General features: G+C 41.7%; 2 protein-coding genes across 2 annotated transcripts in view; one reads left to right on the forward strand and one right to left on the reverse strand.

Moving 5' to 3' along the window:
• Positions 1–491: 491 nt before the first annotated feature.
• On the forward strand, positions 492–20,737 carry slc6a15 (solute carrier family 6 member 15). The gene is made up of 12 exons (XM_035665864.1): positions 492–629; positions 2,193–2,678; positions 7,991–8,148; positions 8,717–8,843; positions 8,967–9,148; positions 12,460–12,570; positions 13,884–14,125; positions 14,769–14,967; positions 15,788–15,980; positions 17,693–17,852; positions 18,200–18,362; positions 19,412–20,737. Exons 2-12 carry the CDS (start codon positions 2,378–2,380, stop codon positions 19,790–19,792), a joined length of 2,217 nt encoding a protein of 738 aa, XP_035521757.1. The 5' UTR covers positions 492–629; positions 2,193–2,377; the 3' UTR covers positions 19,793–20,737.
• A 1,003-nt stretch (positions 20,738–21,740) lies between these two features.
• The window catches only part of lrrk2 (leucine-rich repeat kinase 2), a 43,403-nt gene continuing 38,227 nt past the window's right edge, over positions 21,741–26,916 (reverse strand). The window contains exon 49 of the mRNA XM_035664830.1: positions 21,741–21,783. Coding sequence (XP_035520723.1) covers positions 21,741–21,783 — 43 coding nt within the window. The remainder of the gene's footprint in view (positions 21,784–26,916) is intronic.

Here is a 26,916-nt window from a genome sequence, read left to right on the forward strand (position 1 = left end):
ATACTTTCGCAAGGCACTGTAGATTTGGCAGCGTCCAAGGTTGCGTGGGTGGGTGAGGCGCAAAATGCCCACCCTGATTAAAACCCTCGATGTTTAAGTGTCGAAATCTTAAATACAGTCTGCCTCCCTATGTGACAAGACATTATAAAAAATAAATCGACATAATGTCCAAATGAATAACTATCCAGTGAAGGAAATGAGCATTTATAAACATAGGCACATTGCCTTCATCCGTGAGCCAGCCCCCTTTCCCTCATAGTAGTGGAGTGTACCAAGTGTAATAAAGGGGTGTTTCACCAGACAAAGACGCTAAATTCATCTTAAATCTTAATTTTGCTAACACGTACGACATGCAGTGTCAAGTAATAGACATTTACAACTTGTATGTAGTGAAATATGTCATGGATAAGGAGTAAAAAATGTATCCGTCCTAGGAGCATCGGATTGGCAGCGCCCCTTTACGCCCGCCTTGAATCTGTCTGACAGTTAAAGAAGTGAGCGCACAGTGTGAGCAGCACACCGGCCGGACTGGTTCACATCGAAGCTATGTCTCCCCCGTGCATGTGCTCTCACAATTTCATTCCTTGAGACGCAGAATTTCAGAAAAGGACGACTGTTATTCCACACTGGTGAGTACCCAACACAGCATCCCCGATAATGATACAGGCATGGCATGATGAGGCTGTGTGTGTGTGTGTGTCTGAGGTAGGCGCAGGAGGATGTGGCGGACCAGTGAATGATGAAACACTTCACATGGATGTCATGAAGACTGGGCGGGAGGGAGGACATTAATTTATGCGCATTCCTCAGAGAACAAATTGTGCCCGGGTGGAACAATGAGCCACATGGCACCGGTGTGCCTTATTTTCATTATTATTTTATCTTTTTTTATGATGATTTTCTCCATCCCATATTTTTCCTCATTCTGAACCATCGGCCCCATTTTTGACTCATCATCCCTGAGTCATGTGGAGAAACAATCCTTTTTGTCTTTGTGCTCTCAGTCATCCTCAGCCTCAACGCACACAAAACCTTAGAATACAATTGCAATGCCATTTCCTATCGCAGCCTCCAGACCGTAATAGCTGCAGTGAAGGTTACTCAGCATCAGTGGTCCTTGTGGCTGCTATGTTGCGTTCACTGGATTATGAAACGACGGCCTTTGCCTCGCACAAACCAGGCTAATCTGGAAGCGGTAAAGGGAAATCTATTAATCACTTAATCCTCTGCTCGGTGAGAGGCGGGAGGCTGTGTTTCTGCAGCATGGTCGCGTCGGAATATTTCCTGGATATTTTAACCCGGTGATGAGTTTATAGGGAAATAATTGAGGTCACACATGTGTAAAAAAAAAAAAAAAAAAAGCGACACCAAGACGCCCTATAGGATGCTGTAATTTATAAAGCAGGGATGTTGCGCACCTTAATCCGCCTTAGGGTGGACAGTGTCCACACCCTTGCATCTTCCCCAATGCTGCCTGTAGTAAAACGCGTACTATAAATGGGACTGAATGATGGCTGCGTCTTTTATATATATAGCCTATTTATAACCCTATGTCTGCTCCTATTCGTGCTTTTGTTTTGGAAGTTGATATCCCTTTCATAATCGATGGCTTTCCCCCGGCACAGGGAGCTGCGGAGGAGAAAAGGAGTGTTTGGGTTCGTATGCAAATGGCCTCCTCCCTTCAATTATTCAGGAGGTTGGAAACGCGATAGTCTCCATACCTCGACCTGTCACTGTTCACAACCAGGCTGATGTCCCCAGGCCCTTTTTTTTTTCTTTGGTCATACACTGACTTAACAATAAGATGATACTTATTCATAGATGTTGCTGCCCCGCCAGCCATGTGACTTCCATGTGAGAAATCCCCTGGATAAAGCAGTAATTCTTTGTATGACTTCTTCACAGTCAGATAAGAGGGTGTGAAATAAGTAGTGAGGGCAAAGATGATCTTCTGTGTGTGATGTGTGTGATTAAAATCAAACAAACATAGAACGTTGCATTTAATTTCTTCATGTCACTTTTGTCTAATGTAAAAGGGTAGAGTTTCCATTTCTCTTCATTTTCCAAAGTTACAAGGTTTCGATTATGCGAAGTTAATTTAGGGTAAAACCTAAATCTAAACTGATAACTAGACTCTTAGCAGCAACTCATCAAGAGTTTTCACTTCTATTATCTCCTCTTCTGTCCCACAGACATCTGGTGATAATGAAGAAATAGGCCTGAACAACTTCCTCATCAACCAGTCCTATAAACATTCAAACTTGCGGCTTTGCAAAGTCAAAGTTCCAACAAGTGACTTTCACAGACGCCGGCCTTGCCCTTCCAGCCCACCGACCAAAAAGACGTTCCATCCCTCGCCCCTTGTTTGCTTTATCAAATGCCCAAAAACAGCAAGGCCGTCAAGAGAGAGCTTGACGACGATGTCACAGAGTCTGTCAAAGACCTGCTTTCCAACGAGGACGCCTGTGACGATTCCTTCAAGAAAAGCTCGCTGATCGTCAACAACCATGAAGGGGAAGGGAAAGAGTGTGATGTGGAGGAAGGGGGCTCGGATGGTGAGGAGGAGGAGCGCCCAGCCTGGAACAGCAAGCTCCAGTACATCCTGGCCCAGGTTGGCTTCTCTGTAGGCCTGGGCAACGTCTGGAGGTTCCCCTACCTGTGTCAGAAGAACGGAGGGGGTGAGTTACTGTCAGCAGTCCTTGCTTCAAGTTTCACTGTGGGCCACCGCATATAGAAGGAAAAAACATCACCATGATGATAGCCAGGAATAGAAACAGTTTCAATATCAATAGGTGATGTTATTTACTAACATGGGAAAAAAATGGTCCATATTTAATTGAAACAAAATTTATAAATGAGTCAAATAAAAATTTTGATAATCTGTTTAGGATTTTGTTCACAAGGATTCAACTGTGTGTATGACTTTCATAGTTTGGCGTATCATTTCTAGCACTTAGGATGGCATTTTACTCAGTAATTGCTTAATTTGGAAATGTGACAACATCGAATAACAGATTTTCCTTATTTTATTTGGAGGTAAAACTCACCCAAAATGGCGGTAATAATGGCTTATTGCACAGAAAAACTGTGCATGTACAACTAGAATAGTTGATCTGTAAACTGTGACATTTGGAACGAACAGTTTAGGGAATACTTTTAACATCCACCTTTTTTTTTTCTTCCAAATAAGTTAAAATAACCTGGAGATTTCTCTAAATAACTGTCTGAGCATCTGATTACAATGGGAGGTTTTTTTTTCCCCCATCTGACTTCTTTTTTGCAATGTTGCCACATTGTCAGATATCAGAAATTAACTTTGTGAGTGCAGTGACATTACCAATATAAATAATGGCCAAAACTATGAAAATAAGATTCAAGTAGTAATTAACTGAAAGTATCTTTTGAAATCAAAATGAACCCGCAGTAACCGAGCAAGCATTTCTCCTATGCTGACATGCAGACAGTTGTCAAACTCAGCACAAAATGGGACACTAGGGCACCGGGAGCTCATGGGGGGGAGTTCAGATAAAACACTGAAAAAAGGGAAAAAAAGACAAAAACACTTCTACTCTAGAGAGTATAAGGATCCAAATTTTAGGGATTTTTTTTACAGAGGGGGACAAAAAGAATGACTGATGTGATTCACTTCTATGGTCTTTTGGAGGAAGCCAGACTCATCATGATTAGTCCTGAAATGCATATCTAGAATCAACATGTACCAAACAGATGCAGGTTTTGTGCAGTGTGTGAAAGATGGAGAAACAGACGTCCCTCCCTATTTTGTGTTCGTCTGTCAAAACCAGACTGCTCAGTGACCTTCAGTATTGACATGAGTGTCATGTGACCGTCTGTGTCTCAGTGTGCAGTCTGCAACAGTTCACTAAAAAACAATAGCTAAACCATATCCTCGGAACACTACTGTCAACATGCAGCACATATTACTGAGAGCAGCTCTGGCGCTCTAATAATAACAACATTCAACCCTGCTGCAATCAAAATCTCATTTCCGACAATGCCTTGAAATGAGTGCATGCACTACATGACTGTCCCCTCAGTGTTATGATGAGGACTCACCGCAGGGGTTTATACTCTGATGTGTATGTGTGTACGTGCCCCGAGAAGGTGACACGGTGTTGCACTTCCCACCTAGAGATAATGTAAAGCCACTGACTCAAGAAAGCTGATTAAACAAAACCGTCTCAGACAGGTCGTCCAGACAGGATAGAAATTCTTGATCCAAGTCAAGTTTATTTGTATATTATGATTGAACCACAACAGCAGTGGATCCTGTTACAGTCCAAAAATCACAAACAACCTTGGTAACAACCTCGGTAAAGAAAAGTTAAAAGGAAGTCCCTGCATTTTTAAATAGCCCAATATAGAATAGGTTGTTTTAAACCGATGTTTATGACCTGTTGTCTCTTGACTCTTATAATCTCATAATCTCCTTATGACATAAATTGTTATTATAGTATATTTACAAGTTTACTAACATGCAAAGTATGTGGTATGCAGTAGGGCTTGGCTATAATAATAATATAATTTATTGACTTTCAGTGGAATATCATCATGATATATGATCATATTGTGATATCACATTACAAAATTACAAATCAGTGATTATTACCTATTGAGTTTTGTCACAGTCACTGCATAATGTGATTTTGCATAAATTTGCCATCATATGATATATATCCGTATTGTGAAATATTATCATTGTGATAGATAGATTTAACCACATTGCCCAGCCCTAGTATCAGCAGTTGCTGCTTTTGTTTATGGATTATGTGTTATTATTGTGTGTTATGTAATCTCAGATGGGATTGGCCATTTCAACGGTACACAAAACAGTTAAAGATGTCATATTCTGTCTTGGGAAAACTGACAATGGCAAGTCAGGATGGTTAGCTTGGCAGAGTAGCTGTGTGTGTGTGTGTGTGTGTGTGTGTGTGGGTTCTGTCATGTTTTCAGGTCTGTTTTAAACAGCTCTGGTCACCCTGCTGTGTTCAACTGTAATTAGATTAAATGGTGTAAGTTTGTGTGTCTGTGAGTGTGTTTTTGTATGTTTCTGTGCTTTATCTGCGTCTTTTATCCTCCTACACCAGGAACCTACAGTATATGTGTATCATGTGCTGTGATAATACAGTACATTATCTGCGTGTCACTGCCTTTCATCTAAATTTCCTTTTATGGTTGTTTGGAGAGTACAGCGCGACCTTGTCCTCTCAATGCTGCAGTAGATTGCAGCCGATTATTTTCAGTCTTCAATTTTTCATTAGATTTTATCCATTAATTGATCCGTCTATAAAATGTCAGAAAGTAGTAAAACAAGAAGCCAGTTAAATTTTCCAAACCTTAAAGCGACGTCATATTCAAATTGCTTGTTTTGTCCGACCGACCGTAGATCTTAATTTTATTCAGTTTACTTTTAAGAAAAAAACATCTAATCTTTACATTTGAGAAGTTGGAACCATAAATGTTTGGCACTTTTGCTTAAAGGACGGACCAAAAGAATGAATCAGTCATAAAGTCAAAATAATAGAGTAGTAGTTCAAGATTATGGCTGGGTTTAGAAGCTCAATACTTTATCTGTACTGACTGAAATGTGTCCAAAACCATGCAAAGAACTACAAGATTTCATAGAAGTTCAAATTAATTAGAGCAAATTTAGTGTTGTTAATTCGTATAACTTTAAACACAACCCACGTAGCAGTATCTTTAATAAAGTTATTTTAAGGTAACTGCATTTTGAAAAGGCCACAAACACGACAGGATATTTTTCATCTATGGTGTCAAATGTTAAATGTTCCACTGCTGCTTTACCTACATAAAGCCTCACAGAACTGCTAGTGGGGCTGTAGGTGCTTAGTCTTTTTTAATTTTGTATTTCTACTTGACCAAAGTGCCCCTCTTTGTGGCCTAAAATGTTAGTTCACATTTTGCCTGAGGGGTTACCTTGGGACAGAAACAGACATTAAGTCTGATTAAGGTATATTTCTTTCTTTAAGATGAAGAAATTTCCCTTCTTTCTTAGAGAGTTTGTGACTGGAAGGTTGTTGGTTTAACCCCTTGTTAAGTTAAAAAGCATCGCTAGCCCCAGTGACCCGTAGATCAGACTGTGGCAGCTTCCAGGTATGAATATAAAACTGCGTGAACATGATCCGGGTGTTCCTTGAAAAGAGACCATTGCTCTCAGTGAAACTGTTTCTTTTGTTGCACCCAATGGCAGTGTCTACATTTTGATTTTTAGACATGTGCATTCTGTCAACACCAGAGCTGGCATCTACATTTTCAGAAACAGAGATAGTGTAACTCAGTAACACATCTGGTCTGAAACCTCTGGGCATCATCCTGTGTTTGGTTAGTCACTTCATTTTACTTACTCAAGGTTGTGTCGATACAGTGAATCATTCCTTGTTGAGTCGTAGAACATGCATACAGAATGTCAGTGCTTTGTTGCCCGTGGTGCTGCCAAAAAAACACGGAAATGTGAAACTTGTCTGGATGAGACTGGATAAACCAGCTGTTTCACTCTCATGTGTGAAGAGAACTGGGAAACCATGTTGAGAAAAGATTAAATGCACTCTTATCAGATTGTTTGCTTTCTCAAAGTCCCATCAAAGTGTTCAAATGTCCAAGGGAGACTGTCGAGGGTTTAAAAAGACAATGGAAACCAGAAGGGGGTAATGATGCAGACTGATGTCAAAGCCTCTTCCCAGAATGAACTGTGTACTCAGTAAACCAGAATTAGATGTTTTAATATTAGAAACCAGTTAGCATACTATACACAAACACACATGCTTAAAACAACAGATAGACACACCCACACACATTTACTTCCTGTCTCCTGTCTGTGACCACTCCCATCCAAGCCGAACCCTGGAGGGACAGCAGGACTCTGGAAAGGATGTGAATGCCAGATGAAACAATAAACTCTGTTGGAATGGGGATGAAACTAATCTTAAAAACAATACACTCCCTAATGGCGGAAGTTTTGACGCTGTCATCAATGACTCATAGCAAACATTACAGTGTGTCGATCCACCAGTGTTAGCACCAACGGTGTGGTTTAACCCATGGGCGGAGGATTGGCTGGTTTTTTTCCTGTAGTGGTCGTGCAGTTTTGAAATTATAGTTCCTGTGTGTGACCTGACAATTTTAAGCACACACACAGGAATTTTGATTTCAGGTAAGGGACAGAAAAACCTCCCCACTGCACTGTGTATACCTTGCTTTTCCCTATATGTCCCAAGAAAATAAAAGGCGCATTATTTTACCACCGAACACATCTAACCACTGGCAAATTCTTCTAAACAAAGAGTTTTAGGTTCTCTCGTTCTTTTCTAGCCGTCATGTGCCTGGTAGTCTTGCTGCTCACGAGTACTCTGACTGTCACAAGAGATGTGCCCTCGTGTATTTTATTGCACCACACTATTACAGCCTGTGTAATGTTAGTCATTCACCCTGAAACCTTTACAGAGAGGAATGCCATCTCTGCAATGTGATCAAAGTAATCCCATTGTAATTTAGGTAATTTTAGACTTCAGTATCTTTCCTGGTTCCCAGAATTATTTGATTGTACCATGGGGATGTATTAGGTGGAGACACACAGATGCAGCTCAGCAGATGTGTGTATAGTCTATTTGTGTGTGTGTGTGTGTGTGTGTGTAAGGGAGTTAATGAGACAGATGCTGTTAAAGAGGCTGCGGTGTGTTTTTATGTGCTTTGAGGCAAATGTATCACCATCAGGGGGATATTTGGTAGAAGTATAGTTAAAGTTTAGGAGGCTTCTGTGATGATTGTATGTAAGTGTGAATATAGCATGTGGCAGATAGATAGAGATATAAAAAAAACTGTGTGTGTGTGTGGTGCCATGTGCTTATGTGCTTCTCTAAGGAAATGGTGTCACCTCACAGTTATCTGACGACACAGTTTCCCTTCCTTGCATGTCCTCAGTTTAACTTGCTTCCCGTGTTGTTCTGACTGGCAGGAGCGTACCTGGTGCCCTATCTTATCCTGCTGATATTGATTGGCATCCCGCTGTTCTTCCTGGAGCTCGCCGTGGGACAGCGGATCCGCAGGGGCAGCATTGGGGTGTGGAACTACATCAGCCCTCGGCTGGGGGGCATCGGCTTCGCCAGCTGTGTGGTGAGTCTACATCAACATTTTTATGACACATGCACTAGTAAAACAGCATAGTTGAAACAAAAATAAGAATAGTAAACAATCATTATGCTACTGTAATGAATGAAATATAAGTAACTTGGAATAAAAGATTTAATTACATAATGTTTTTAGAATATTTCTATGATGAAAAACATTTGAGACAAGAAATAAATAATGGCAAATTAAATGATTAGATATTTCATTTTAAAATGAAAGGCTTAAAATGAAACCTAATTGTAACCTTAAACCATTTCATGGCATATCTGGTGTAATACAGGAAGTGATGTAGTTGATGTTTCCAGCAGCAGCACTATTTGTTTCTACATTGGTCATTCATGGATGCCTGAACAAGGCAAAGAGGGAAAGGACAGTTCCTCAGTTTTCAAGGGTTATACTTCATTAAGAAAATAAAGTCTCCTCTTGTTGTAAAGGAAAAATCCAGGCCCTGGTACATACACAATATCTTACATTAAGATTTAGACAGTTTAAGAGTTGATGTTGGATATCTGTTTTGGTTTTGTGTGTCTGAAGTCTCCTCTCTTGCCTGTAGGTGTGCTTCTTCGTGGCTCTCTACTACAATGTCATCATCAGCTGGAGCCTCTTCTATTTCTCCCAATCCTTCCAGCAACCTCTGCCATGGCATGAGTGTCCGCTCGTCAAGAACAAGACTAGTACATGTAAGGCACAATCAGACACATTCACAATTCACTGGCTCTGTCCACAGTCTGACATTTAACTCCCTTCCTCACTACAGTCAATGTTAATAAAGACGAGGCTGAGTTTTGACAATTTGTCCATAGATGTGGTGCCGGAGTGTGAGAAGAGCTCGGCCACTACCTACTACTGGTACCGCGAGGCCCTGAACATCTCTAACAGCATCTCTGAGGGTGGAGGACTCAACTGGAGGATGACTTTGTGCCTGCTGGCTGCCTGGTCCATGGTTTGCCTCGCCATGATCAAGGGAATCCAGTCTTCTGGGAAGGTAAGGAGGATTTGGTAGCAGTTTTAGTTTTCTCTGTAGTTTCTGCATCTGTTGTACAACTTGAGGTTTCTTCTAGTTAAAATAATTGCAGAAAAGATATTTTATCAAGCGTGGAAGGCGGCAGAAGAGAAGACAGTCTGAGAAGACGATAACAAAGGAAGTGGCTTACTACAGCTACCCTGCAATGCTGGCAGCTTGGCCTACATAACTACTCAAATATAACTCTTGTACCCTGGAAAATGGGGAACAGTGACTGAAACAAAAGGCCATTTCTTGCCAAGTTTGGAAAATCCGCTCGCACATACTTAACTCACTATAAGGTAGAAACTTATAGAGTGCAAACTGCCTGGGCACTGCAGAGTGGCTACTGTAATGTGACTTGACAGTTTTTTTTTAATGATTCTCAGATATGAGAACCCTGGGAGCTCATGTGATCTCTTGTGGGATTTCTGGATCAGCTTATTTTATCTTACAGTAGTGTAGCAAAGCTGACAATAGCGTGACTAGCATCCGGAAGGATTAGCCCACTGGCTAAAGGTTGCCGTGTGCTTGCAAACTCACCCCGCTCCTCTCTTTTCACAGGTGATCTTTTTCTATCCACACTTTTTCATATCACATGACAAGCATTAGCCAGTGTGCTTCTAACGTCACAGTCAAGCTTGTGCTAATTGGAAAAATGGTCCCACGTTTTAATCTTCCCAGATTAAGCTTTGATGGGCAAATCATTTGATTTTGGTATTACCCCTACTTCTTATGTCTTAAGTCAAGCCTGGGCTTTGCTCAAAATTAATACGTCTATATTTCAGCAATCACGTTTTTTGTCTGCAATACAGTAAGGTCTTAGAGAATTTGATCAAACTTATCTCAATGAAATTAGTCTTTGTAATTTTGCCACAGTCATGGAGAATTAACACACAACTCTGCAGCTCTATTAGGCTTTTTAGCCTCTTTTAGCTCATTATTTTGGTTTTACAGCACATTTTCTCTATGGTTCAGTCTCAGGCTCTGAGCTGTATTAATGTATGCTGTAGGCGACTATTTCCAACACAAAAGCTCTGCTAAACCCACTAAACAAAGTATGCAGCTTAAAGGATATGGTCTTAGATATGGGTATTAAACATTTGACCAAACAACATTTTAGGTGAAAAGTTTTGCATTTGCAGAAAGTAACAAGCTAGTATGTACAGCCCTAATATTTGCCTGTAACCACAGTTTTTTGTAATGGTGTGGGAAACATGGCTGCCACCAGCTAAATGAGTTTCCCCACCTTTGATCCAGCATTGTCCTTAGCTCAAGTCTTATCCCAACAGCTGTCTGCTGTTTGCTTGGCTCCTCTGAGCCTTCGCCCTGTGCGAGGCATTCACCACAGCAGCCACAGACAAAACAAGATGGATGCGCCTTCAAGAACAGAGCTGCTTTAATTTTGGCCTGTACCCAATGGTTCATTTCCCCTGTCTGCCACATGCTGCTGCCTGGTGAGAAACGTCACTGATAACCACAATCGCTGTCACAATCACTACTGCCACTCTGTCAGAGGGGTTTTGCACAAATGATGTTCAAGTCCTTCCACTGACATGAAAATAAAACCAATTGCTAAAACAAAGACAGAAATATTGGGTTATTATGAAAAAGAAATCCCCACATTTTTGTGAACAGCCAAATAGAATCACCCAAGCTACTGGTTAATTGTACAGTTAGAACCAGATGGTCTTCCACCAACTACCTGGTGTGTCTGGATGGCCTTTTGAGTTGGCCAGAGTAGAAATGGGCATGAACCTTCCCTCGAAGGGGCCAGCTCCAAGTGTCTTTGAAGTTTAATCGCCGCTGTGCGGTACAAAAGAATATTAATGCTCTCTCCACCCATGTTCACAAAAGCCTTTTCCAAGGAATATCCCTACTGCGATCTGCATTTCTCTCCTATTTGTGTGTGTGGGTGGGCGTGAAAGGGATCAGGCCGTTCTGGTTTCCATGGTTATACGCGCTCTTTTGGCTTGGCTTGATTGTCAAGAGAGTGGTAAAAAGGGGCCAAGTGGGGTGGTGTGGGTGGGGGCATTGGCTTATGATGGGGGAGAGAAGGGGCTTGTCATGGATTTGGTAAGATAATAGTGACACCATTCAAAGTGACCAATTATATGTCAAATAAATTGTAAATATATAATAACATAATAATACATGAATAAATGTAATATTTTACATGTAAAATGGCCTTTAGATTACATTGACTGACACATTGTGTATAAAGAATCTCATTAATTATGTGTCTGTCGTAATCACTGGAAAACCTAACTTTTTGTATCAGTGCAGTTCTCAGACAATGACCTTTGCAAGGAGCACTCGCTATCTGCCACCACAACCCTGTTTATTTGATAGGACATGAGACTGAGGTTACAAAGATGTAGATACCTGCTTATCACACAAAAAAAGCAGCCTGTTTTGGCTTTGTGCTGACCAAGGCCACTACTGCGTTCTTAACCAAGAGCACAACGCTGGGAGGTTTAATCAGAAAGGTTCTGACAGATGTTGCAGCTGAGAAAAGTTAAACTTAATGCTTTCAAATATATCAACGAATCCTGCTTTATGGTGAATTATACCTTTCCCTCTTAGAGAAGACATTACACTGTCTCCTTTAGAGCTACCTATGAACCACCATGTAGGATATGCAAAGTCTCTGAATCCTTAATTGTGCTTATGACTCAACCCCAAACCATCTCCAAGTGTAGGCACCCAAGCCCCACTGCCAGTCCTGTAAACTGACGTGTCACAGTGCAGCGGTTGAGTCAGGCCTCTCAGTCTTTAAGTTTCACTTAGTCTACACAGAGAAGTAAAGCAAAGACATGAGGCCCACTGTCTAATTAGCATGATAATTGGACAAGGGCAAAGGCAAAGAACGTAATAAAATATAATCAACTTTAGTCAAAACAAAAAAAATAGTAAGGCAGTAAGATCACATCAATTAATGTATGCAGTTTTCTAAAGACACACACTATTCTCTAGTCTTTAAGTATTTTTCAGACAGGAACTAAGCATAGCCAAGGTTTCTGAGTGCTCCCCTGTGATCTAGAAAGTGACACTGAACGAGAACATAATGTGACATCTTGTGGTAGTTAGAAGCATATTTTGTCCCTATTGCTTGAAGTTTCCCCTCTAATTACCGGTTCAGTCATGCATTCATTGCGCCTGACAGTTTTGTGTCTTTTCACAGTGTGTCACACTCAGAGGAGTGATAAGATATATGCAGAGTGATTTTATGGAAGCACAGGCTGACTCCAAAGGTTTGGTGCCGTTTAACAATGTGTTTTATTTGTTTGCAGGTGATGTACTTCAGCTCCCTGTTCCCATACGTTGTGCTGATCTGCTTCCTGGTTCGGGCTCTGCTTCTTAAGGGCTCCGTGGATGGGATTCGACACATGTTCACACCCAAGGTAATGCATGTTTCAAGCCGGCATTTCTCTGAGTACCAATTCAGAGCATGGACGTTGTCTGGAGTCAAGTGAAGCCACCAAGAAAAATGTTTGAATGAGATATTGACTCATAGGAAGGATATTTTGATTGCAGGTCTTCAACTATTTATTATTTTTTAGAAAGCAGATATTATATTTTGCCAGAGACCAAGGTGAAATCTTCAGATATCTTGTTTTGTCTGACCAAGAGTCCAAAACATAAAGATATTAAGTTTACTATCGTACATGACAAAAAAAGCATCAAATCCTCACACCTGCAAAGCTGGAATCAGTGGAGTTGTCATTTTTATTTGAGAAATGACTAAAAGGATGAGCTGATTATCAAAATAGTTTCCAATTAAATTTCTGTCTGTCGATTAATTGATTATGTGTCTCATCTCTACTTCACTGAGCACCATTTGTAAGAAATGTAGCAATGAATCCTGAGCATTAGGAGTGTGCATTGAGGCTTTCTGCAAAAGCTGTCTGCACTGCGATAGGCCGGCTCCTCGGCTGCAGCGGGCCAATGGCACCTCAGTCTGTGGAATCATGTCACCATGGAAACAAACAGCGGTTACTGAGACTTTATGTAACCAACCAGCCGAAGACACTCATTCACACCAGAGTCGCTCTGTCTCGCGTGTCTGCTCAGCCTCGTCGGCTGGCGTATTGCGACTTCAAACGGCACATTCTGCCACCATCATCTGTGTACTTGCAGACATCAAAGTGCCGCTGTGTGTGTGTTTTGGTTTTGTGGTCAGAACAGTTTGAGACCCTTGTAATAGTAAACGTGGAAATTGTGAAGATGCCAGCTGTCATTTGGCAAGATGACAAACTGAGAGTTTGCTAAATAAAAACAGAAATAAATGTTTATATCTTAATTATTTAAATAAAACAGTAATGATAATAAATTAAGTTGAGATAAATGATTATTGATGCATCTTTAAAGCAACTTGGTAGACATACACTCATCAATGTTTCAACTTTCAGCCTTAAGCCCCTGAGGTCACCAAATGCGCTGTTGTGTGTCTGCATTTAGGTGCATTGTCATTTTATAATTTTGCTTTCCTCAGTTTTAAATAGATACCAAGCCACCAAAGTCCTGAGAGATTTTTCATTTTGTTTGTTATTATCTTATACAAGATAAAAAAATATCATCCTTTGTTAATGTCTTTAATCTCAAATCATACACCTATATCTTATATTTAAACACATACAGCCATTTTCCTTTAGTGATAACCGTAAAGGTAGACTGTGTTACCAACTAAGCCAAATCTGCCTTTGTTTTGTTTCAGTTGGAGATCATGTTGGAGGCGAAGGTGTGGCGAGAGGCGGCCACACAGGTCTTCTTCGCCCTGGGCCTCGGCTTTGGCGGCGTCATCGCCTTCTCCAGCTACAACAAACGGGACAACAACTGCCACTTCGATGCCGTCTTGGTGTCTTTAATCAATTTCTTCACCTCTGTGCTGGCCACCCTGGTGGTGTTTGCGGTGCTGGGCTTCAAAGCCAACATAATGAACAGCAAATGTGTTGCACTGTGAGTACAAGCTTTCTTCTCAACATAGAAATATTTATAGACTGCAACTTTGTTGTTGCATCAAAGAGCTTATCTAGAAGTTTAGGTGTGACATTTAAATAGTGATTGTGACTTTTTGAGAAGTGAAGTGGCTCTGTAGTGGGCTATTTTTATCCTTAAGATGTTGTAAAAACAGAGAAGGCAGCAGTAAGGGGAACAGTTGAAAAAAAAAAAACATGTTGTCTCTAAAGGATGAAGTATGACGTTCAGTTCATCACTTCCAAACAGCGATTGCCCAATTCTACACAGTGTAGAAACTAACACAGCTGCATGTCTGTCAAGCTTTGGATTTCTCAAGAGCAATACAATTTTTTAAACTATTTTTAGCCTTTGTAAGGAATGTGAGGAACGTATTAAAAGGTGTCTTTACCTGCTTAACATAAGCTGAAATTGTAAGCATGTTCTGCTTACTAACTACAGTACTAAGGCCAAGGAGCACTTCTTTTAGGTTACATATAGTTTGTTATAGTTACAGGTTACCAGCCCATGGAGTTATCATTGTAAAATGCATTTGTGTCACGCTGCAATGGAAAGCCTGACATGATTAGCCACGGTAACTAAGTCTTCTGATGTTTAACAATAAAGAACTTCTCTCTGTTTTTAGGAACACCAACAAGATTGTGGCATTGTTGGGGAATGGCATTGACGAAAGACTGATCCCCAAGCACATTAACCTCACTCATGTTAGTCAGGTCAGTGCTGATGACTACCATCAGATGATAGAGGTCATCAGAGGGGTGAAGGAGGACGAGTACCAGCAACTGGGACTGGAATCCTGCAGTATTGAGGACGAACTCAATAAGGTACATGCAAAAACAAAAACAAAAACTTGGAGTTTTGGAGTTTGGAGAGAGAGTTTGATTAGAGGATTGATAGACAAAATCTAATATCTGTACTGTTGATATATAGGCATCACAAGCAGCAGGTTAGCTTAGATTACTGTATTTTAGCACAAATACTGGAAACAAGGGGAAACAGCTAGCCTGGCTCTGTCCAAAGACAACAAAACTCTGCCTATTATATCTCATTTGTTTATTCTGTACAAAAACTAAAGTGTAAAAATATTACATTGTGTTTATTCAGGGTTTTTTTTATACCAGACTATTTCTTGGACAGGTGCAGGACTGCCTGGAGTCTTACCGTCACCATGAACTAAGATAACCAGCTGATGCAGTGGCTTCATATACATTACATTCATGTACAGGCTTTCTATTGTCTATTATTGAAGTATTAAAGTAATTTCCCCACGGGGATTATTAAAGTATTTCTGATTCTGATTCTGATTCTGATATTGTCTCTAACTCTAAAAAAGAGAATAATGTTTTCCAAAAGGTTAAACTATTCCGTTTACATCAACATCAACATAGTCATGCCATACTCGTGCCCCCCGCCAGTTAGATTCATTCAACTGCTGTGCAAATCCAACAATTTGTGCTAATGTTTCATAATAAAAGCTTTCCAGGAAAGGGAAGGGATTATGCTTGCTGAACTGCTGAGAGGATTTTAATGTAAAACAGATGAGAGTGTTGAGTTTTCACTATACTTACAAAACTAGGAATTAGACATAAAGGCCACCTCAACTGGAGTAAAATAAATGCTCTTCTTCTTCTCTCCCCCTAACAGGCAGTCCAAGGCACAGGCTTGGCCTTCATTGCCTTCACAGAGGCCATGACCCACTTCCCAGCCTCGCCCTTCTGGTCCGTCATGTTCTTCCTCATGCTGGTTAACCTCGGCCTGGGCAGCATGTTCGGCACCATCGAGGGCATCCTCACTCCGCTGATAGACACTTTCAAAGTCCGCAAGGAATTTCTTACAGGTTAGAAAGACCTCTAACTACCTCTCCTTTAACTCATGCAAGGGTCAAATATACACATTCTTTCTATAATGGTGACTGAAGCACCCTGAAATATCGTTTAAATTAACACATTTCAAATCATTTTGGATAGTGAGGGTAATTTTACTGTTTTTTATACTTAGAGAAATTCAGACAACCAGCTTTTTGTAGTGTACTGGAAAGGGATTGTGATCCTGTGGGTCGTGCAGGTCCCAACAAATGTTGTGGGTGCAGGATTTATGGAGGCGGTCATGGTAAGAAATCTTGCAAAAGTGGGTGGATGCAGGATTGCAAAAAGTGGCGTGTGTACTTCTTGAATTCTGAATGTTGAGGTTAGTTTAACTTAATCCCTGGATTTCTATGGAATCTGAAGCAACTGCAATAGGGAATAGACTGTTCAACTTGATTAATGGGTTGTCTAATAATAACTGACATATTTTCATATTTATAAATTTGCAAATTAACAAATAAATTACATAGTACAAACAACATACCTTTACACTCCAAACAGAGACAAAAGAGGAGTCCCCAAAATTGTGTTTTTCCGTCAGAAAATAGCTTCACCAGAAGAAATAACATAACAGGTTTGATTAATAATAACTCAAGGCAGTGAGCAGATGTGGGCCATCATACTGGCCGTTTGACTCAAGTGGCTTTAAATGGGCCCTGCTCTACTTAGACATACTTAATTTTAGCTCAGTTTATCTCTACTTGTCGCACACTTAAATTTGGTTGTTGCAGCAGCACAGAAATAAGTACAGAAAGCAAGAGTAGTAAATAATAGAGGTGTACAAAACTAAAATAAGAAAAGAATACAAAATTGAAGCTACACAAGAGATTAATAGCAGCAGAGTCAATAAGTCTATGTAAACAGCCCTCACTGTTGGGGTCAAGCATTCAGGCTTGTACCCTCATTTTGGTGTACACCACACACGTGCACTCACCCACTTGTCGAGAATATGGTAAAGGAGGACTCATCTGACCATATCACATTTTTCCACGTCTCAGTAGACCAGTGAATATAGTTTTTTGCACCAGTGAACTCTCAAATGTGCAGTCATCTTTGTAATGAGTGGGTTTATACACTGCAACCCTTCTATAATATCCTTCTCACATAATCAGCATTAACTGCACCTACTCAGCATTTTTATACATGCACCATACAGTGCACCTGTGTGGAAGCATCTGCATTTGTTATGTTTCTCCACTCATTTATTGAGGTTTTTTCTTGTCCTCAGTCTGTTTTTGTCTGTAATAATATAGAGATGTTAGTAAAAGTATAATATAGAATGAAAAGCAAGTCAATGCAACATTAAGATGAAAGAGTATAATATAATATAGTACATAATGATATAGTATGGGATATGAAATACAGTATAAGTGTAGTAATATAGTATAATGTAAAATATATAGCAATATAACGTAAAAAGAGAAGAGAATAGACTATAAAATATAATACGGTATTTATAGTATGTATTAGTATGTAGTTATCAACCCTTGTACTAGTTATTAAGATGCACAGCAATGCAGTTTCCAATTAAAACTTATATGTATTCATGTATCGCTCAAAGGTTAAAGCATTTAGTACTTTTTTCTTAGTGGAACAATGACAGTCCCTGCTTTTCTAACACTAAATGTGAACCTTTCTATAAAACATAAGTATATACAGCAAATAACCTGCTCCTCTCTTGCAGTGGGATGCTGCGTGTTGGCCTTCTCCATTGGTCTCCTGTTTGTTCAGCGCTCAGGGAACTACTTTGTGGCCATGTTCGACGACTACTCGGCTACTTTGCCTTTACTCATAGTGGTCGTACTGGAGAACGTGGCAATCGCATGGTTCTACGGGATTGATAAGTAAGTACACAACATCTGCATATTGTCTCAACTTTTTAGGAATTGCTCATCACTGTAAAAATAAGTATGTTATGCCTCACGTTGATGCAGAACATAAACATATACAAATATTTCTAAACATTAATTTTAGTTGTGACTTTAGGTAGTTAACAGAAATCCTTTGCCTTCCAAGTCCACTATTTTTGGAAGCAATAAATGGGTACATTGTTTGAATGAAATTATTTGAAGGCCATCAGGTTCATGAAGCAAAAATAGGAAACTATTATGAAGTCATTACCACAAACATCTGATCTCACCCCCTGCTGTGTCGCTCTGTTTTCGCCCCCGCCTTGCCGCCACTCTCTCAGATTCTTTGAAGACCTGAAGGACATGCTGGGCTTTACACCATACCGTTTTTACTACTACATGTGGAAGTACATCACGCCCATCCTGCTGCTGGTGCTCCTAGGCAGCAGCTTAATCCAGCTGACCATGACGCCGCCCAGCTACAGTGCCTGGATACAGGAAGAGGTGAGTAAACGTCTCCGGCTGGTCTCCCCTGGGACCAGGGATCAATGGGGGTGGAAGTTATCCCACTTTTGTGGAACAAGTTGAAAGCAAATTAAAGGGTTCAAAGTAAATGAGAAAGTATCTAAAAACAGAGGGGAAAAGGCAAATTTTTCACTGATAAACACATGTTAAGGCGTCTTTTAACCCTCAGACAATCAACAGGATGTGCGGTCTACCACAGAGACATTCAAGCACCTGTTTGATCACATCAAGAGAAAACTGGTCATTTTAAAAGCTTTAGTAAGTGGAGCAAAGGCCAAATGGGACAGTGTCCCTGCATGCACTCCTTCATTTGTCCAGTGAGGTGTACACTTTTCATCTCACCAAAGCAGCTAATTAGGTTTACCTGCAGCTGACCTAAGCCTCACTATGAGATGAATTTACCTTATGTGAGTGAACAGACTGATTAGTCATTGTTTTTGTGTGCAGTCTCTTAACGCGAGTACTTACCTTAAATGAAGCAGTGAGAGCAGGGCTGCAATTAAAATTTCATTTGAGAATCAATCTATAAAATTAAATTAAATGGCCCTTTGCAAGTTTCCAGAGCGAAAAGTGACATATTCATATTGCCAAAAGTTTACCACCCGAATATACAAACTTTGGTATAGATATGGTAGATATATAGAAACGATATAGAGAAAAGCAAAAAATCCTCACATTTGAGAAGCAGAAACCAGTGAATGTTTAGCATTTTCCCTCAATAAATGAGTTTTCTGTCAATTGTCTAGTCAATAACAATTGTTTCTCATTTTTACAGCGCAGTATTTTGTAACTGAATCCTGAAATAGAGACTACTTACTGCTAAAATCATAAGAAAATTAATAAACTTATGAAATATAACAGCAGCCCTCAGGGAAAAGAGCATAAGTCATCTACTGAAGAAACTGATCACGAGATGAGGTGTAACAACCAGGGTGGCTTACCACCTCCGCTAAACACTGTTACTGGGCCAGAGTACCTGTCATGAAACCAATTACCAACTTGCTGTGTTTCTCCTGTCTGCCTTCCAGGCCAAAGAGCAGACCCTTCGCTTCCCTACATGGGGTATCGTCGTCTGCATCTCCCTGGTGGTGATGGCCATCATGCCAGTGCCTGTTGTCTTCGGCCTTCGCTACTTCAACATCATCGATGACAACACCAGTGGCCTTTCCACCGTCTCCTACAAAAAGGGTCGCATCATCAAGGAGACCGCCCGGCCGGGGGAGGATGACGACACCAGCCTGATCCAAGGCAAGTCGCCCAGCGAGGCGCCCTCGCCGATGCCCGGCAACAGCATCTACCGCAAGCAGAGTGGCAGTGGTGGCCCGGATGCGGACACCGCACCTAACGGCCGTTACGGTATTGGTTATTTGATGGCCGACATGCCGGACATGCCCGAGTCGGACTTATAGACTGACTGTATAGTAAGCCCTGCCCGACCATACCGGCTGGCCGCTCTTCCCCTCCACCCCTCTGCGTGCGTTTAGTTGGCCGTATCATTGATGTATATTTCACTTGTACTGTATATTCTTTGTAGATATCGTAGCTGCTTTCTTATTTGTTGTCTCTGAACCTTATATGACTGTCTACCTTTAAAAAAAAGGTGTGGGAATAATTGTCATCTTGTCTAACTGTTGCTTGGCAGTGTCCCAAACTCATCTCCAGCTCCTGCTCCCTCCGGTCTTTGCTCCCTCCTTTTTGCAGAAGCTATAGAAAAGAGTAGGTGTAAGCAATAAGGTGGACGCTTGAGAACAAGAATCTGCATAGAGGAGTCTGCAAAGGAGCGGGTTTCGGGGTCAAGAGTCAACTTGGGACTGCACTTGTATCTAAGGGCAAGCCACCCCTTGAGTCCTGCTGTAAAAAATATGGTTGTGTACATTTCAAACCCTAACTGCTGGCCAACAACTACTGAGATTAGCAGCAGTGTAGCCACTCTGGATGGTGTAATGATGCAAGAGAGAACCGATGTTTTTTTGTGAAAAGTTCAGGTTAACCTAGTTTAAACAACAAGAGGATGGCCTTTGAAAACTGTTCCCATGATTGTTTGACACAAAAGTGTGCCTAAGTAATTTATATTTGTTTATAGAATACATGATGGATGCTGTATATTTAAGGTATTCTGTAAATATAATATAAATATTATAAATATATTTATCTTGATAGTTTGAATATCAGAACACCATGTTTTTAAGGTTCAGAAGTACTTCAAATCCTTAACTCTCGTGTCTTTGTTTTTTACTAATGTGCTGTCAATGTTTGTGAGGACTGAGTCCTCCTTGTAAATAATTTTTCCATAAAATGGCTTCAAATGCAATGTCTTTTTCCCCCCCGTCAAGATTAAAGGTCAAATATGGTCCACATCCTAAAACCAGTGTTTGTGATTTGTTTTGGCTCTTTGAATGGCAGTTCTGCTCAGGCCAAATACCAGGTTGTTCCTTGTGTGTATATTCCTCAGAAATATATATTAAATATGCATATACCACAATATCAAACATAACACAATATATTACCACAAATGCAAAATACTTAAAACATGTCTTCTGGAAAGAATGATGAACCAGAAAAAAATCATAACTTGTATTTAAGAAATCCCTGAATCAACTTTCCAAAGTTGTTTAAAAATAACCATTTCTCTCTTCCACCCCTTTCTCCTGTCCTGTGTTCTTTTAGTAAATAAAACTGACGACAACATAAACAGAGAGCCATCACAGTACATAAAATAGCATTTACTCACACCATTACAGTGACTTTAAGTAACATGACATTAAAACTGTGTACAAAGCAGGCAGCATTTGAGAAGTCCTGTTCTCTGTTTACTGGTGTGGAGTGAATGAGCTCACAGGTAAACACACACAGACATGAGAATAAATAATCAAATATACAATTTTAGAGGCTTTTTTTTCTCCTTTGGCTTTCTTTCCAGTTTCTGGGTGGGGGGGGGGTACAGGTAAACAAACATCTCTGTTCATGGCATGTTCACACAGAAAGCAAAGTGTGATGACATTACATTAAAAGTCAGTTCCCAATTTCATACCGGGCTTGGAGAAAAGTAAGAGAGGAAGTTGGATTATCTGGTAAGTGCTGGTAAGTAAATGTGTGTGTAAATGTGTTACTTGATTCCAGCTATCAGTTAATATAGCCCTGACTGACCCCACAGAGTGAATTCAGACTTTTTCCAAAAGGGCATCATGATGTAGTTATTTCGGCACCCTTTTGATCTGTTTATTGTAAGCAAATCGCAGCAAAACCTGTTTATTATGGGCTCATACTGTAGATAATTAACCAGATTAAAGGGCTAAACTCAAATGATGATGATGAGTAAAGGCGAAAATTCGCTTTGCATTTGGTGTGAACAAGCCATTAGGAGTAGGAGGTCTTCCTGAACATCTGCACTGTTCTCAGCCTTAAAAACAACACAAATCAGACCATCTGTGTCCCTTTTACAAAAATGTCTGTCTTCACAAGAAGAAGATTGAAGATTGTCTTCATCTGGTAAAACATGACACACTATTTCATTTCAAAAAACATTTCTTGAATCAGATTCTTTTGATTGATGTGTTTCGCTCATTAGTTCTTGGTCTTCCAGGGTCAGTGCACTGGAAAATAGGTAAAAACATCCCCTTCACGTTGTGCTGCTGACACATCAATCCACTGGAGAATTGATCCCTTTTGGACAAACATTCTGCAGAAAGAAGATAGATGGATGTGAAGAAGATAGAAGATGTTCTTTTCACTCTTTTTTTTTACACACGGGTTTTGGGAATGCTGGTTAGGCAAAGCTAATATCAAAGATGTGACCTTAGGGCTCTCCAAAACTTTAAGGATTTTCGACACTGTTTTTCTCATTTTAAATAGAACGAAACACATTTATTGAAGAATTATGCAATGTATGGAAGTTTCTTAATTCCTAGTTTCTGTGCATGTAAATAAAAGCAACTAGCATGCAATTCAGAATAACTGTATCTTGAAGGCTTTAGTGTCATGCTATCACCTCATTTTTTGTAATACGATTTTCCAGGTTTTTACTGTACATTTCTGTTTAATATTTGTTGATTCATGACTTTCTATTTATTTGCCTTAATAATGTTTATTTTGTGCCACCAAAAATAAACCAAGGGAAATTCCTTGTATGTGAAAACTACTAGCAATTGAACCCTGGATTGTTGATTCTCCTTTCACCACCAGTGACTTCAGTCAAAAGGGGATATTTCCTGTATGACTCTGTGAATCATCAGCATTGACTACCCACATGTAAACACGCACCACACAGACACACACCACACAACACAGTATACAGACAACCACAACAACCTAGTAACAACAGTCTCTGGACCACCATCTCTTATCACCTAGGGTATACCACATATCTGACACACCAAAACAGCCCCGTCAACACACAGTACACACTCGTGCACTACCCATGTAGCGTTCTTCTTTTCTTATTCTTCACACTAAATACACAACTTGCATCTCCTTATTATGACATCACACAACGACATCACAGCACCCGCACACTCCACATTCAATCATGCGATCCTCCCTATCATTTAAAACCAAAGATCACAATCCTTTCACAAAACAGTCTTAGAGCCTCCACTGCACACACAGTAACTACCACGCACACTATCTATGACATCATTATTCCTGTGACCTTAAGTCAAAAATCCTAGCTGAAAACAGCTACACGCACTATCTGACCCATTTACAGAACTGTCACAATCTGAACCAGCACTAGCGCCAGGCCGAGCCGAGCAGCATACTCTTCATAACAATCTACTCTACATCACGCACGCCTTGACAGACATGATGATATGCGACTGCATTATCCACAAGCCACACACTCCGCATTCCGACACACTAGTTATGCACATCACATGCAGCACATCCAGACAGCAACGAGCCATGAGCGAGGCGACGACGAGCGCAGCACCTTATCACAGATATCTTATCGCAACAACAGCGATCACACAAGACACGCGACTTGTGACATACATGTATGGATCATACTGCACACGACGGGAGAACACCACAGGACACACAAAGTAAGCACAGAAATAAAATAAGCAATCAACACAGAAGCGAGATCAGTGGTGGAAGTTTGGACAACACTGAACTACAAGGTGAAACAAACGTCACAGATCGACAAAGACAAACAAACCCACAGCGAACACCCACGCACACCAGACACACCGCACGACCGACCAAGCACACGCGCACACAGACCAGCACACCACAGACACCACGCGCGCGACGGAACAGTAACACACCCACACACGACCACAGTGTCTCACCACACCACAGTGTCACAGGGGCGCCACACACACACAACACCAACGACACACACAGTGTGTACACACGACACAACACACACACCGACACACACCAGGGTGTGTCTCACACCGCCACACCGCACACACACACCACACACCGCCCCACGACAGCTGTGGTCACACGACACACACACCACCACACACACACCACGCTGTCGGTCACACAACACACACACAACACACAACAACACACAACAACGCTGTGGCGTACAACACACGCACACACACACACACACACACACACAGTGTGTCACACACCACACATCGACGCCCACACACACACACACACACAGTGTGATCACAACACACCCACCACACACACACACACACACACAACACAGTGTTCACACCCACACACACACACACACACACACACACACCACACAGTGTGTGCACAACAGCACACCACACACACACACACACACACACCACAGTGTGTCACACACACACACACCACACACACACACACAGTGTGTCACCACACACAACACACAGCACACACACAACACAGTGTGTCACACACAACACACACACACACACAACACACCACACAGTGTCGTCACACCACACACACCCACACACCACAGTGTGTCAACACCACACACAACAACTGTGTCAACAACACGACACACCACACACCCACCACGTGTGTCACACCACACACACCACACACCAGTGGTGTCACAACACGACACACACACAACACAGTGTGTACACCACACACACACACACCACACAGTGTGTCACACACACAACACACACACACGACAGTGTGTCACACACACCAACCACGACACAGAGTCACACACACACACACACACACACAGTGTGTCAACACACACACACACACAACACAGAGTCACACACACACACACACCACACACAGAGTCAACACAACACACACACACAGTGTCACACACACAGAGTTCACACAACCACACACAACAGTGTCACACACACAGTGTCACACATCACAACACACACATGTGTCACACAGAGGTCCACACACACACACACGCACAGTGTCACACACACACACACAGTGTCACACACACCACACACACAGTGTGCTCACACACACACACACAGTTGTCAACACACAAACACACACACACACACACACACAGTGTCCACCACACCACACACAGTGTCACACACACACCACGACGACAGTGTCCACGACACACACACACAACACAACACACACAACAGTGTCCACACACACACCACAGTGTCACACAACACACACACAGTGTACACACACACACAACACACAGTGTCACAACACACAACACACCAGTGGTCACACACCACACACACACAGTGTCACACACCACACACACACAGTGTCACACACCAACACACACAGTGTACAACACACACACACAGTGTCCACACACCAACACACACACAGTTCACACACACACACACACACCACCACAGTGTCCACACACACACAAACACACAACACAGCTGTATGATGTCAGGTACGTCTTGTGTTTCTCTTCCAGGTGATTTAAACCGATTATGAGAAGTTTGGCGTCCCATTTGGACCTGTTGACATCAGAATGAGGTCAGTTCCTGTTTACTGGTGTGGTGTGTGTTGTGTTGTGTTGTGTGTGACACTGTGTGTGTTGTGTGTGTGTGTGTGTGCTGTGGTGTGTGTTGTGACACTGTGTGTGTGGTGTGTGTGTGTGTGTGTGTGTGACACTGTTGTGTGTGTGTGTGACATGTGTGTGTGGTGTGTGACACTGTGTGTGTGTGTGTGACACTGTGTGTGTGTGTGTGACACTGTGTGTGTGTGTGTGACACTGGTGTGTGTGTGTGAACACCTGTTGTGTTGTGTGACACTGTGTGATGTGTGTGTGAACACTGGTGTGTGTGTGACACTGTGTGTGTGTGTGTGAACACTGTGTGTGTGGTGTGTGTGACACTGTGTGTGTGGTGTGTGTGACACTGTGTGTGTGTGTGTGACACTGTGTGTGTGTGTGTGACACTGTGTGTGTGTGTGGTGAACACTGTGTGTGTGTGTGACCACTGTGTGTGTGTGTGACCTGTGTGTGTGTGTGTGACACTGTGTGTGGTGTGTGGTGACACTGTGTGTGTGTTGACACTGTGTGTGTGTGTGTGACACTGTGTGTGTGTGTTGTGACAACTGTGTGTGTGTGTGTGTGACACCCTGTGTGTGTGTGTGTGACACTGTGTGTGTGTGTGGTGGTGACACTGTGTGTGTGTGTGTGACACTGTGTGTGGTGTGTGTGACACTGTGTGTGTGTGTGTGCACACTGTGTGTGTGTGTTGTGTGTGGACATGTGTGTGTGTGTGTGACACTGTGTGTGTGTTGTGTGTGAAAAACTGTGTGTGCTGTGTGCTGTGACATGTGTGTGTGTGTGTGTGACACTGTGTGTGTGTGTGTGTGACACTGTGTGGTGTGGTGTGTGGTGACACTGTGTGTGTGTGTGTGACACTGTGTGTGTGTGACACTGTGTTGGTGGTGTGACACTGTGTGGTGTGTGACACTGTGTGTGTTGTGAGACCACTGTGTGTGTGTGTGTGTGAGACACTGTGTGTGTGTGTGTGTGAACTGTGTGTGTGTGTGTGACACTCTGTGTGTGGTGGTGTGTGACACTCTGTGTGTGTTTGTGGTGTGACACTCCTGTGTGTGTGTGTGTGACACTCCTGTGTGGTTGTGTGTGTGTGACACTCTGTGTGTGTGTCGTGACACCTCCTGTCGTGTGTGTGTGTGACACTCTGTGTGTGTGTGTGTGACACTGTGTGTGTGTGTGTGACAACTGTGTTGTGTGGTGGACACTGTGTGTGTTGTGTGTGTGTGTGACACCTGTGTGTGTGTGTGTGTGTGACCAAATCTGTGTGTGTTGTGTGACACTGTGTGTGTCGTGACACTGTGTGTGTGGTGTACTAACCAACCTATCTAACAGGGAACTTGAGCATCGTAACACACCCAACTAACAGGGGACTGAGATACTCACAGGGGACTTTTTTTTGGGTCCCCTCCCTTTAGTCCATGCTTTAGATCAAACCTAAAAATCATGTGAATTGTTTCTCTGGTGCACCCTTTTACCAATTTTGGCTAAACAAGGTACTTAAAAGTGGTGTGAGTGTTTAATCCACAGTACCAAAATAATGCAGCATTACATTGAGAAATAAGTTAATTTTAAAGGGCTACAAAGCCACACCAACCACCC

This window comes from Morone saxatilis, unplaced genomic scaffold (genome assembly GCF_004916995.1).
Source record: "Morone saxatilis isolate NCDOM2014 unplaced genomic scaffold, NCSU_SB_2.0 Contig2, whole genome shotgun sequence".
NCBI lineage: Eukaryota > Metazoa > Chordata > Actinopteri > Moronidae > Morone > Morone saxatilis.

Excerpts from the sequence above, each read along its gene's own strand:
- slc6a15 (XM_035665864.1), top strand. The coding sequence starts at position 2,378 with ATGCCCAAAAACAGCAAGGCCGTCAAGAGAGAGCTTGACGACGATGTC. Across the intron at positions 15,981-17,692 it reads CCGCAAGGAATTTCTTACAG|TGGGATGCTGCGTGTTGGCC; the intron begins GTTAGAAAGACC and ends CCTCTCTTGCAG. Across the intron at positions 18,363-19,411 it reads GTGCCTGGATACAGGAAGAG|GCCAAAGAGCAGACCCTTCG; the intron begins GTGAGTAAACGT and ends TCTGCCTTCCAG.